At 40.8% G+C, this 14,656-nt stretch overlaps 1 protein-coding gene across 2 annotated transcripts in view; it reads left to right on the top strand.

Annotated features, from left to right (window-relative positions):
* The window catches only part of ZNF516 (zinc finger protein 516), a 99,005-nt gene extending 87,111 nt beyond the window's left edge, over nt 1-11,894 (top strand). The window contains exons 4-6 of one of the 2 annotated variants that reach the window (XM_056484778.1): nt 1,438-1,542; nt 2,450-2,517; nt 8,925-11,894. In XM_056484778.1, the coding sequence (XP_056340753.1) occupies nt 1,438-1,542; nt 2,450-2,517; nt 8,925-8,987 (236 nt within the window). In that variant the 3' untranslated portion in view covers nt 8,988-11,894. The remainder of the gene's footprint in view (nt 1-1,437; nt 1,543-2,449; nt 2,518-8,924) is intronic. The other variant, XM_056484777.1, reaches the window with a different exon arrangement.
* Nucleotides 11,895-14,656: the final 2,762 nt, after the last annotated feature.

Below are 14,656 nucleotides of genomic sequence, written 5' to 3'. Positions count from 1 at the left end.
ACATGTTTTTTTGTTTGTTTTTGTTTTGTTTTCTTGTTTTGTTTTGGGTTTTTTTTTCTGGTTTTTTTTTTTGTGTATATCTGATCTGGATTTTTCCCCAAATCATGATCTTGTATTTGACTGTTAGAAACTTAATTTTGTGAGTGAGTGTTCCAGGTGCATTATGCAGACTGTGCTGCCATCTGCAGGAGGTGCTATTAAAAAAAGATAAAATAATCTATGAGTGGGGTGTTTGGAGTTTTTTTTGCAGCAAGACTTCTCTTTGCAGTATATGGTCTGGTGAAAATCATCCCAGGATGCTTGGTGTCATACGAGCAGAGTAGATGGCAGCTGTCTTCTTCTCCATTCATTTTCAGATACAGCATCCATATTTTGCATGAGTCTTGTGGCATCCTGCAGTTGATCTTTCAGTTGTGTTGAGGTTTTTTGTTGCCAATGTTTTGGTTACAGTTTTATTCTTTTTAAATGCTGTAACTGGGCAGTGGGTATATGAAGAAAAGCTGAAACTTCACTTCTGTTGACATCCCTCTCAGAATTTCTTTAAAAGCCGAAGTATTCCAGTGACAAATGGAAACATCAACTCTTTTCTTCCAAAGAGAGTGTTTTACCAAAATAGAAAAGATGATGTTCAAACATTTTTTTTTAAATAATAAAAAAGCCCAATAAAAGTCAAATGTGTCTTTTTTGATCAGCAGCAAAAAGACAAAGACCAGCCCTTTAAGTCAGATGCTGTAAACTGACCTTTGGAGAAAAAGGAGAGGTTTGAGTGGTTTTCCACAAATGCTAATGGCCTAGAAAACATGTTTACCCAGGGCTGGGGGAAGGCTGCTGTGCTGCTACCAGCTCCAAATGTCCGGAATGACACTTTCATTCACAGATGTCTTTGGTCTGTGCCTCAGAGGTCCGGGGTCAAAGCAGCACCGGCAGGCAGGTAGGCAGGGGCGAAAGGTTTGATCTGTGCGCGATGGCTCCGCTCGCTCTGCATTTGTCTCTGAGGTATTGCCGCCTGCGGGGGACAGTCGGGCTCTGGTCCTACTCACTTCCTATTATCCATGTGACTTGTCTCCGCCACGCTGGAGTCACTTTGATTTGCCTGATGTACTGCTTGACAAAGCTGGGTGATGGCTGAGAAGTGGATCCAGCTGCTCTGAAAAGCGCACACCTGACATGCCAGTCCTGGTGCGGGCACATCATGGGGAGCATTTTTTAATTCAATGTAATTTATGCATTCTTGCAGTCCTGTGTGTGCCTGGCCTGTCAGCCAGTGCCTAGATGAAGGCTGACAGTTGTCATCCAGGGCCTGAAGGTAGCCTCACATAATGACACATTAGACATACTAATGATGTTTTCTTCTGGCATAATGTTTTCTTCTCAACTTTCCTCTCTCCTCTCTCCCCCACCCCCCCTCCCTCCTCCCTCCCTCTCTCCTGACTACAGGGATGCTCAGGACACAAACACGCCAAGGAGACTGTGTCTGCAGAGAATGTGGAAAATGCTTTACCCAGCCCAGCCACCTCAGGACTCATCAGAGGTCCCATGCAGGTATCTTTTCACACTTGCTTTTGCTTTCTCCCTTTCCCACTCGCCTGCTTTCACATTCAACTAACAAAATGCCAAGAATTGCATTTCACATACCGTGTTAACCTAAGTAATTCCAGTACCTAAATCTAATAGACAGGTTTTTTATTTTTATGACTATTGCTCTTGTTCTCCAAATATTGCTTACCTGATCCCTGCCCGAACTCCATAAAATTGCAATGCATTTAAGATAAGTCTGTTTGCAAATGTTTTATTTTAATTAGAGAGTAGGGTACTCAGAAATGAATATGCTAATGAATTCTGTTGCCACCAGCACAAATTGAAATCAAAGTACCCCTTTCAGCACAACATAAGGCTTTGTTTTGCCTCATCGTTGCTGTTGACAGGAACATTTTTGTGGGAAACGAGATTTTTCCTCAGACTGGTCAGCCCTAAAATGGGAAATCCCTACCAGCCTTTTTTAACCTGATGTGGTCTGTGGTCGAGGCTGGAGGAGGCTGAAGCCACCAGTGCCACGAGCCCTCCTGAGCATTGCATGAGACAGTGAGAGTAGCAGGTTCCTCCTCAAAAGTGTGAATGATGCATACATAAGCCAGTCTGATTCAAAATGACAGAAGCCAAATGGTAAGTAATGCAAGAAGAGGGTCCCTTTACACATACACTGATAATTAATGTTGTCAGTGATTGCTTTCTTCAGCGCTGAAGTCTGAATTAAAAAGGGCAGTGGCCCTAGGCTGCCATTAGCACACTCTCTTACAGTAAGTGTTACAGTAAATTGGTATTTTCCGGCCACAGGCTAGTAGCTGGTGTCTTTTTTTGAACGTGGTTAATCTGTAATGGTCTCAAATAATGTACACACACTAACGAAGCTTGAATGTTCATCTGTTAACAAGCCCCCTTGTTCCCACAGTGGTATTTGAGTCTAATGGACTCCGAGGTACTGAAGTTCACACCACCTCCGCAGATGCCCCAAAACAAGTATGTTTTACAATTAATTGGGTGTTTGGTTTTTAATGTGGTAGCTGGGAAAAATTGCAGAGTGATACTCATCACTAAAGCACTGACTGTTTTATGACATGTATAAATAATAATGGTATTGCTTGATTTTTAGCTCTTAAATTTTTTAAGCGTTTTATCAGAATCTGTTATATAGACAGTCAGTTAATTGTAAAGCAGGTAGTTAGTGTTTAAATAAACATGTTATTGGCTTGCTGGGGACTGGTGGAATAGGTAACTCTGTAATGTGCACTGACGTGTAATAGTGAGATAGCACATACAGAATTCCTGGAAATTTGCTTTTACAATTAACACCTTTTCTGCTGCAACAAGACGACTAATGTTTAGTCTGTATTTTTCTGAGGAGTATTTGTACCCTGATATCCTGGCCTTTGAAAAGCTCTCATCCATCAGTTTCCATGGACTCTGTTAGTGTGCTTTCCTGTTTCTAGTATACAGTTTCCTGTCTTAAAAACACTTCTCAGAGCTCTGAATTATACATGACAAAGACATTACATAGAAAATAATTAAACGGAATTTGTTCTGTGTATCTTAACATTGTTGGAGAATAGTGTTGTAGCCTGGGCCTTCCCATTCCATTTACAGCTTGGCAGGTTTGTTTCTGAGCACACCTTCTCAGGGGCACTTCTCTTCCATTGTGGAACTGCCTCCAGCATCACTCACTTTTTCTTTCATCTTCATTTTTAGTTTAATTTTTAGTATAGCAGCCCTGTTGTCCTGTATCTTACCAAGCTATTGCAGATATTTTTAGTCATGCTTAGAGAATGCATTTCCATGCTAGTCCCAACATTATGAAGTTAAGGAATTGGTTCCTACTTGCTCAGTGAACATTCTCACTGGGCACCACTACTCTGCCTAGTTCATATGCTGCACCCTTCATGAAGATCTTGGCACCTTCTCTATGCCCTTCCATCTTTCTGGCCGAAACACTGTATGGAGAACCTAGCCTCTGTCACTGGAGCATCTGAATTGACACCAAGCCAGAGGAGTGGCCAGCAATCCTCATAAAGTTTCCAAGATGGCATAGCACTTCAGTTGTTGTTGTGGGCAATGTTTGCTTTGCTTTTGTGGAACAGTAGCTACAAAGTTATGCTGCAGTGTCCCCTTTATGATCCTTATCTGATAAAGTTGTGCAGGGACTCATCTCTGAATAACAGAGACACAGACACAGTCAACGTAGCAGAGTGAAATACTGCAGCTCTGCCAACTCGCTCAGCTAGTCTTTGGTTCTCATCAGTTTAGTAACACAGATTTAGCAAACCTAAGCATCTTCTAAAACACTCTTTTGTCTTTTCATGCTCATGGTTTTCTCTCATGTGTAATTGACATCACATTCTGAAGGCATCTGGGCTTTCTCCTAGAAGACAATATAAGGTCAAAGTTGGAAATACATTTCCAAAAAATTCTGGAATGGCTGTATATGTCCAAAAGGAAATGTGGCAGCTCAGGCCACATTTGGACTCTTTTTGAGAGACATCATTGCAATTTGAGTTATATTTCTGCACAATAAATGGACCCATAATTTTGTCTTTGTAAACAGTTGTCATGCCAGGATTTATTGACTAACTTCTTCCATGGTGAAGGTAGTTTGCTCTCTCTATCTGCCAGTCTGCCTTGGAAGCGTTTGATTAAATTGCAGCATCTCTCAGCACAGCAGAATGCCGAGCAGGGACTAGCTTCTTGAATGGCTTCATCTCGTGCCAGTCAGTATTTCTTCCATAGAAGATGTGATCACTTCTGCAGGAGATGGTTCCCTTTCTCTTGTCTTGTTTGCTGCTCAGCAGCAGCCTTTGTCTCAATTTGTCAGCGTCTGTGTCGGGTGGGATTATTCCGTTGCCTGCTGTGTGGCTGGCTCTCGTGGCAGGCAGGCACTGTGCTGCCCCAGAAGGCTCCACCTGCACAGTCCCTGGGCGTTACAGGGCTGTGCTGCACGCTCTCATCTCCACTGGCAGCTGTAGAGCCTTCAGAAATGAGCTCTCTCTGAGAACGGTGCCTGCAGCGTTCCGCTAACATTACCATTTCCCACTTTAAACGTTGTCACTGCATGTCTTCATTTCATTTCTTAATTGGGGACAGATCTGTTCGTGAGAGTTTATGGTGTAAAGTCAGCGCAAGTTACAGAAGTGCCGTGCTCATGCTCCGAGCAAGAAACAATGGTTACCTATACAGTAGTTTGAGGAGGAAAGAGGGGGTTTTTTGATGTCAAGTGGAAATGATTCACTTTGCATAATGTTTCCACCTCACAGGTAAAATATCTTCCCCTGAGTAGTCTGCTAAAGAGTAAAAATATTAACATTAGTATTTCGCGGTTCCCTCATTCCCTTCTCTAGTCAGCCAGATCATCTCTAAAGGTTTCCTTTAGGAAGCAATGTTAAGCAGGGCTTCTAAAATCCCCCAGCACTGTAGCTTACAGTAGTGCTACATTGAATAGCAGTTTTATCACAGAATAATTCTAATTCTGCATGTTAAAAATAGGCTCTACAGCCAGGCTTTTTCAAAAATCTAAACCAGCTAAATCTATATTTAGGTGCCTAAATAAGAGCCCTATTTTAGGGCAGTGAACCACCAAGAAGAGGTGCAGGTGTTTAGCATCCCTGAAAAAGAGATCACTTATAGGAGTGTGTAAAAAAGATCAAACACACAGAGTTTTGCTGCTGTTAGCACTGGGCTGTGTTTCACGCTTTGTTATCAGCACCAGTGAAATATAAATAAAATGTGGGAAATAAGATGTTCATTCATAACGTTATTTATTGTGGTTTCCTATTTCTACCTGGATGCTTTAAAAAAAAACCAACAAAATGACATTTTTACATAAAATTAATTTCCCATGAACTTAGGAATATTTCCTACTCTTTATGTAAAGGACAAAAAATGCACATTACATACTCCAAGTCAATACAATCTGTGTTCAGTCATGTAGTTTCTCTTGAAAAGCTGCCATATTCAACATACTGAATATTCTGAATATTTTTATAAATGCTAAATATCCCAGTATATACATAATTAAACTTGCTTATCCACAATGAATATGTATCTTAATTTGGAATACTCTTAAGCAACATCCAGAGACATGAATCCAGGGAGCACACTCCATCCAATTGCATATACATGGCAAGACAAAAGCTGGCTCCCCTTCAGAAGGGGCCCTGCAAGCACGTGTGTCTCAAAGCAAGGCTCTCCAAAAGCGTGGGGTCATTTCAGAGGCACTGCCTGATGCTGCAGCCAGAAGCCCAGTTCCCAGTGGTACAGGAGTCAGTCTGGAGCCTGCTTTTTCACAGTGGTGACAGAAGTGGTAGCAGTTTCTAGCATGTACTCAGTACGTTTGACTTCTCCTTCTTCGTTTCTAAAGCCATATAAAAGCTCGGCCCACTTTAGGAATACAGTTTATGCTCTACCAGTGTCAATCGATACACTCTAAAGACTTTAAGGGACGAGAAATTGAGTGTTCAAAAGGCATGATTTCCTGGTTAGCCATGAGGGAGAGCTCTCTCTAATTGAGTGTATGTGCACATGAACCATATTTGCAGCACCGCAGCCAGAGACACAAAGTTCTCCATCTTCTGTGTGAGTGAAACAGGGAAAATCCCCTAAACTCCAGCCTTTGTCCTCTGTAGAAAAACAGCCTTTTATTTACAGAAAATCAATTAGAAGCTGCAGCCCAGGGAAAAAACCCAAACTGGTGGTATCCTGAATTCTCTGGCTGAAGGTCTCCCCGTGCCAGAAGGCAGTGGTCGGCCTTTTTTGTGAAACAGCTCTGGACACCACAGTTTTTGGGCCTCATTCACTGAAAAGACAGGTGTGCAGTAGGTTGTGTACCTACTGTGTGACAAGAGTACTGTGTGACCCTTCATTAAGGGGTCCATAAACCTTTATTTTCTCCACTATAGTATTTTAAAATAGGTATTGCAGCATTCAATACTTGAAATGGCATAAACGTGAATAGCCCGAACTTGGGGGATAGCAAGTTTGGAAAGAGCCATCAAGAAAACACTATATACATGACTATATGTGTGTGTTGTAAAGGAGCTTGGGGGAAAAGCTGGGGACATCTGTTACCTGTAATGTTTTTATAGTCCAGCAACACTATAGCTCTGCTTGTCATAAAGCGACTTTACAGAGAAGGGAAGGAGGCAAAAAAAACATAACCCAGAATTAAAAAATGATTTAAAATAATTTTTAAACCAAAACTATTGGTTTAAATAGTTTGGCTGGTTTGGGCTTTCTTGCACTCAAAATTATAGTACTGTCTGTTAGAAGTACTGTTTATGACATTTGTTCATATGAAATGTCTTGCCCCAGTTCCTTGCAGAGTTTCTTCCAAAGATCATGATTAATAGTTCAGTCCTCATTATTGCAAATGTTATTTTTAAATAGTTATTCTGAGAACAAGAATTCCATTAATCAAAATAATAGATAATGAACAAATAAATGGCAACCTAATTTGTCTCGTTCATACATATGGAGATTATAATGCAAACAATCAAGGAACCATGGAGGCTGCTGTACTGGCATCTGAGTAATATGCATGTACTGTATGTCTGTTACTTTATAAGCATTAGAGACAGGATTAGGAGCTGTAGTTCTTGTCCCAACTTGTCCCTTGCTAGTAAACTGCAGTGGTATCTGTGTTCCTTGCAATTTACTTCAATGTCATGCAGTGATCTCTCTCCAGCATATTAACATGCACACAAACTGGGTTTTTCCTGTGAACTGGGGAAAAGCCCTGGAAGTTGCTATGAGAGCAGCTTTTTGGCATGGAAGCTGTAGGTTTCACATAAAGATCTGCTGCTTTTCACTGGAAGTGAAGAAAGCCTACTTTTTAAAAGGGAAAACATGTTTATTTCAGGAAGAATTCAGTCCATCAGCTGGTTCAAAATCCAACCATACCTGTGGGTTTTGGCACACGTGAAGCTCAGGTCCTGTGTGCCAGTGAAACTGGGAGCCCAGCTGTGCCTGAGAGGGGCCCACCAGCTCCAGCCCCACTGCGCTATCCTTGCGGTGTGGGGAGGATGGATTGTCCTTTTCCTGGATCCCTTGTGCAGTGTGGTCCATGACATGCAGGGCGCGCCTTCACCACCTCGCAGGCTGTCCATCCCAGAAGAGCACCCCTAATTACACCCCATTTTTCAGCTCCCACCTGGGGAGAGTGGGGCAAGGTGCCTGCCCTCCCCTGCCTCCTGCCCAGCCCCGAAGCTGTGCCGCGCTCCCCCGTGTGCGTGGAGCCGGTTCCATGCGAGGCGTTCCAGTGATGAATGCCTCCTCCTGGAATTGTGGCTGTGTCTCTCAGGCATGATGCAGCCGCGCAAAAATGTAAAGCATCTTTCTTAGTTTACTGCAGGAAATTCAGCATCCAACTAAGGAAGTTTTATCACATCTCTCATTCAGTTACTGTTTCCTACATTTCAAATATACTGCGGTCTGTACAGCAGCTTTTTTTTTCTTTAATTTTGTTGCAAATCTTTCCGACTTAAAACCAAACTTTGACTGGTAAATGTCATGAATCTTGGGCCAGGTTTAATTAGGAATTTTCTAAATCTATTAACAAAAGAGATGCACTTAATACATTATGTCAACCAAAGCTGGGCTTTCTTTAGCTATTTCGAGGGCTGCCATAGGCACAGCTTGAAACTTGCTTGGATTTTACATGGGTGCCGTATTTTATGTTGCATTAATTTAAAATGGTCTGTTTCACTTCATCAAGACTTTAGCTTAAGGATAATGCATTTATGTAAGATTAATCTTGCCATGTTGTTTTAGGATCAGGATTGTAAACTGCATTGTTCCGACAGTGATGTTCTAAATGTCATTTTAAAGCTTTTCTTGGGAGCTGCAGGCTCCCACTTATTCATGATGTTATCTTTAATTTCACTTGATTTTAGAATATCCCTGCTATTTTTTTTTTCAAAGTGGTAATTATTCATGAAAATTGTCTAAGAAAATAAAAGGAAGATGACAAGGGGGGAAAAAAGCCGCCTTAGCATTTGACAGACCTGCACAAGAATTCAGTTTTTCTTCATTTAGCTGCCTCTGTGACCTCAAACTTCAGCCTTTTTAAAGCGCTGATCTAGTTGTGAATCCCTTTTGGCTAGCACATAATTTCCACTTTTTGGAGGCCTCTTCTTTCCCTCCTTGTTTTCAGCCTTCTCTGTACTGCTTCGCCAGATTCTGTTACTTCTTGTTCTAGTCCATCAGGGCCTTTATATGGGCCTGACACGCTTTAAAAAAGCCCCAAACCCCAAAGTGTTCTGACGTGGTGGGTCAAGATGAGTGTACACGATGCTGATAAAGGGTAACTAATGCAGAACTTGCTGGAGGGTGGTGCCTGGGAGCAGGAGCCAGAATGAGCTTTGCCCATGTTGTCCTTGCAGGGCAGAGAGCACGGCGGCGCGGAGGTGACGGCGCACACGCTGCAGCTGCGGAAGGGCACCTAGATCCTGGGTGGTCATCCAGAGCATCCATCCCCCTGGCAGCCAGCACCGAGGCTGGGAGCAGGCTCTGCCAGGAGCGGGCTGCCTCCGCGCTCCTCGTCATCCCCAAACAAATGAAGATGCTACACCAGATATAGATAAATTGACGTCCTAATCAGTCCCATGGTTCCTTATTTCCTTTATAATAAACAGTGGAGTTGGCAAGCACTGTGGCGGCACTAGGCATCTATATTAATCAAGAGAAGTTTGAGACACTGGAAAAATTAAACTTTATGTGATTTGGACAGCATGAAGAAGTTAAGCACTGTGACAAAAACCTCCCTGATGCTCACAATGACTATTTGATACGTTTGAAAAACAGCAGTGGATTCGAGGGCTGGAGAAGTATTAATTAATGAAACTGCCACTGCCTGTCATGCTGAAAAGCAAATTAAAAAAAACAAAAAACAACAAAACAGCAGCAGAGAGGAAGAATGGAGGGTGCAGGGAAAAGGTGGCATTCGGTGCTGAGAAGGCAATGCTTGATGAAGGATTAAAGGGACTAAAGAGAAAGACCGTCATTCTGCAATGGTTTGTTTCATTGCAGTTTGGGGACCACTTGCATTTCTAGTGCTCTTGCTCTTGACTGTGCACCGTTAATAGTATGTGAATATGGAAATTGAAACACTTCCAGAGAAAAGCTTCTATTCTGCTTTGAAAAGAAAAGCTAGTTGAACACTAAAAAAAAACAAAACAGGCTTCTGTGTTTTACTCTCAGGACCTTTTTTTTTGTAACAGGGCTACTTTCTTCAACCTGGTCACAAAGGAAGTCTTCACTTAACGAGAAATAAAAAGGAAGAAATAGAACATTCAGCTGTCTAACACCGCTGATCTGTCTGTTTGGAAGAGAAGAGGTGTCACTGAAGGGATTCAGGGGGCCCTGGGGCCATAAGGTGCTCTCTGCTCCTGCCTTTGGTTCAGCAGACCAGCTGCCGCTCCTCCTTGGGCCCGCTGACAAAGACAAGGAACTTTTTTGTGGTGGCAGGTTAATGTTCATATAAATGTGTCATGTCTTGTACTTGGTGATCACTGGTGGTGTTAGGAAAAAAAAAAAAAAAAAAAAAGAAAAAAAAAGCTTTATATACCTCTTCTACAGTAACTCTTTAACTGCAAGTTTTCAAGGTGGGGTTGTGGCACATAACAGGTTGTTAAACCATGCAGTGTAAGCAATTAAAAATGTATTCCACAGATATAAATATTTTCTTTTCTTATTGCTGTGACACTATGTGTGATGGTAATATTTCTGAAAGTTTCAGATTTTGCACATATAATTTTATGCATTATCAAAAGTTACTGCTGCCTTGAAAGAAAATGTTCTGTGAAAATTTTTGCAAAAGCTTTACTAGTTTTTTTTTTTTTTAATTGTAACATTTTGTAAAGGCAGGAAATGGAGTTAAAAAACAACTAGCATGCTAAATATATTTTTCAAAAAAGCAATAATTTTACATGTACAGAAATGATGCTAACCTTTAATACAGGTGAGACCACAGTTTACTTAATACAGTAATGGAATAGTGCTGTTTTTGTAGAAATGGGCTTCTGACAAAAGGTTTGTTTAAAAAAAAAAAAAAGCAGAAAAAACCTTAAAACATTATCTTTCTGTTCTAACAGTTCTAACAGGTGGGCAGGGGGTGGGGGGGGGGTTGCTTTTTTAAAAAAAAATCTAGTCAGTAATTTGGGCTGGATACTACTTGTTACTTGTTTTAAATTACTTGACAGATTTTGTTACTTTGCAACACTTGCAACAATGCAAATTAACTTTCTTATTTTTTTTTAAACTAGATTTTCCTTACCCTATTACACGAGATGTAAACCAGAATTCTCTGTAAATCTCGGTGTAGTTAGGAATGTCTGTGCAAGTACTTAAAAGTGACTGTAATTAACTGTTCTGTGAAGTTATTTTGAGGGAGGTCACATAGACACATTCCATTGTACACCAAAAAAAAAAAAAAAAAAAAGAAAGAAAAGAAAAAAATTGAATATTTTGCTGTGTTGCTTAATGATTATCATTTTGGGTTTGCACTAGCGTTCTCTTTGTTTTTGATTTTTTTGTTGATTTCTTTTTTTTTTTTTTTTTTTTTTTTTTTTTTCATTGCTTTTCTGAGACATATTTTCCATGAGAAAAAGTAATGGTGACAATTCAGGAATACACAAAAGCTAGTTGCTTAACCTATTTGTTTGTGGTTTAGTTATTAAAAATTCTTCTATACCCAAAATGGCACAAAAGTGTAGTGTACATTTGTAATTTCTCTCTTTTTTTAATTGTATTTTTTTTTGGCAAGCTGAACTAGAAAATCTGAGTTAATATTTAGAGCCCAAACCTTCTTTCTGGATTTTTCTTCCCGAATCCTGGCCAGAGAAGCTAGTGCTTGTCACTGCCATTACCAGGGTACTGATCAGCAAAGTTTACAATCATAATTTAGCTTCATGAGGAACAACAGTAGAGGAAATCAGTTTAAATAATTGTATGCTGTGTATAGCACAGAAGTGAGATTTTCACTTTAATTAAACAAGAAATAAGAGTGGGTGGGGGAAAACCAACCTTAAGGACCATCTGTTTTTGAAAGTGAATCCCACGGTTTCTGTTTTTTTTTTTTCTTTATCATTGTATTGTATTGATTTGTTATTTTAGTTAGACCATAGTATTTAAAATGAGTTGTGTTCTTATTTATTTAGTCAAATGGGCTTTGATCAGCTCTTTTAAGCAACATGATAAGTTTTTTTGGCATGACACACTCCTGTAAAGCCCTTTTATGACTGTTACAGGGACTTTCTACTACCTCTACCAATCTACTGTTTCTTCTCCTTAACAGGTTTTTATGGTGTTGCAAGTCTAATGTAACTTAGACAATAAAGGGTTTGATTATCTACGCTGCAGATTCTCAGTGTATCTGCCATCTCTCTCTCTCTCCCTCTCTCTCTGGTTTGTGTGTGGTTTATTTTAGCTAAAGGGTAGGAGATCTCTTTTATTATGGCTGAAGTGGAAGACCACCAGAGTATTTTTGTATCCTGAATGTTGTACGCTGACCAAAAGTCCAGCTTGTGGAAACTTTCTGCACAGGGCTGATCAGCTACAGTGCCACCATGCTGCATTCTTGAAATTCCTTCTGTCAGAAATGCTTGTATAAATGGGTGCATTCTACAAAACATTAAGCCAGTTGGAAAGCCAAGGCAGTTTTTAGGTTTGCATTTTAAAACCTCTTAAAAGTCCTTAGTGATAAACCTTATCATAAATTGCTGTCTCTGTCCTATTGAAGACCAAGTTTTAATGAAAACAACTGGGTATTATCCTTTAGAAAACAGCATCTGGTGGTAGGTGTAAAAAGTGCTTTGGTGTTGACTGTAGGATACAAATTTCTCACTTGGGTGGATTTCCAGGCACTGGTATCCTGCAGGTTTCATGGTAATCCCTGTAAATGTGTTGCTGCATTCTCGTGCTGTGGGGAGCTGTGTGGCATCAGAGTGTGTGTGATGTTTGGATCCATCTTACAAAATCCTCTTATTCTAGTAGGAGTGCATCCCCACTGTTCACTCCTTCTCATGCCCCAAGAGTTTCTGACCAGGCCTGTGCTTGGTTTTGTTCTTCCTTGACATATTCCCATGCTGAGTTACCCCAGGTGTATCTCAGCAGCTCCACCAGGAATGCTGGAATTCATTGACATAGGTGAGGATTTGACCTTGAAAAACCAATTTGTCACAAGATCTGGAACAAAGCAAGAGGTAACTTCTTTATTAGATTCTTTCTGTGTAGAATGTGTTGGAGTATTGGGGAAAGGTTGCATTTTATGACAAGTGAAATTTCCCAGCAGCTCCAAGCAAGCCAGTATTTTTAAGGCAGCAGTTCAGCACCAAACTGCAGAGTCTGCTCCACTTGTGCTCTCTCCTTTCTCTCTTGCTGTGTTTGAGAACCCCATACTTGAGAGCAGTCCAGTGTTCAGAGACAAAGCACAAGTGGATTCACTGAGAGCTTGCAGGTAAGGAACACCAGCCCAGTCCTGCTGTTCAGAGGGTAACACAAAGGAAATTGAATGCATTGATACATAAAACAACCTCCCCTTCCGTTTTTTATTGCAAATTATGAGATGATTGTTTCTGGAGAAGCAAGTGGTGTAAAGCAGTTGAAGATAATTGAAAGCATAGGCATGGTCCCCTATTAGCTGCTTTCTATGGGATTCTGGGAATGCTGGCATTTTCAAGAGGGACTGTACCCATGTGATGACATCATTAGCTATCTCCAAGTATACAGGAGCTGTTACAAAGATACTGTTGTTTGTTTTGTCTTTTTTTTCCTTGGGTTCATTAATACTGCATTTGGGAGGAAGGAAACTACAACCACCGCAAAACAGTAGGAAAAAATGTCTTTTTGTTTTGTTTGAGGCTGGTGGTCACAGAGTAAATAGTATATGAGAAAAAAGTCCATATATGTTAGGTATAAGCAAGTGTTTCCAAACTGGTCAAAGTAAGGGGTGCTTTTGCTAGTGACAGAGCAAGGGGTATATTGTGAGTAGGAAGCAGGCACAGACCAGGGGTTGGTTTTGTTCCCAGCTCTGTGGGTTGGAACACTGCTCACAGGGCCAAAGAGGAAGAAAGCCCATGAAAGATCAGGAAGGGGCTAAGTTTTGACCCTCTGAAATTGAAGCAGATGGAAAGCAGTCTCTGAGGAAGACTGAAGCTGAGAACGGGACCAAGGAGAGGCCAGAAGTGGAGTGAGAAGTTGAGAGGAGAATCACCATTGAGTGAAAAAGTTGCCAGAAAGGGCAAAGTCAAAAATTTGAGAGATGATAAGAATTTGGAGATGGAGCAGAAACTCTGAAACCTAAGCAGAAGAGTTGTATGCCTGTATCAGAGGGATTCTGTTCAAATGAAAGAGAGGAGGAATGTGCAGACAGCTTCTGGGAAGATGGATTAGAAACTTCTGAAAATAAGCACATAATTTAGTGTTGGTGAATCATTCTGCAAAAATGTTCCTAGGCTGAATGATGTTCTGACAGAAAATAAGGGAATGCCTTTTTTGATATCTGCTTTCTTGACTGATGAGTGAATCAGAGGTAGAACTGTAATTATGAGTAGCTGAGGGTGGACTGAAGGGTCTCTCCAATACCTGAGGCATTCTGAGAAGCATATTGCTCTTCTAGAGAAACAAGTAGACTGATTAGCCCCAAGCAGGAAAAGGAAAAAAAAAGGCAGGCAAGAAGGCTCAGTGTTTTAAGCAGATGCTGAACTGGAGCAATCCTTTGAGGATGCTAGAGGGTACATTCAGATAGCATTCTATAATACAGAATGTTTTAAGATGCCTTGTAGTATGTTGGATAAAAGAGCTGGGGATGCTTAAAGCTGTTAAGATAAAGTGTCCAATATTAAAATGGCTTCAGACACTTGGCTCTTTCCATTGTGAAATCCTTTGTATCTGAAATTTAAGTTGTTCAAGTGAGATTGGTACAGATGGCTTGATTTGTTTGTTCCTGTGTCATCAGGTGAGTTACTTGTCAGGAGTTTAGAAAATGTGAGTTACCCATGTTCCCTTTCTGTAAGTGAAAAGCTGTGCATGTCATCTTTCATCATCATCAACCCAAAGTATCACAGGAACCTCAGAAGGTTTTACTAAGCAGAGAATTTTTTTTGTCTTCTAAATA

Source organism: Oenanthe melanoleuca, chromosome 2 (assembly GCF_029582105.1).
Source record: "Oenanthe melanoleuca isolate GR-GAL-2019-014 chromosome 2, OMel1.0, whole genome shotgun sequence".
NCBI classification, from domain to species: Eukaryota; Metazoa; Chordata; class Aves; order Passeriformes; family Muscicapidae; genus Oenanthe; species Oenanthe melanoleuca.
Note: the sequence above shows the minus strand (reverse complement) of the source record. Positions and strands in the feature narration are given on the sequence as shown.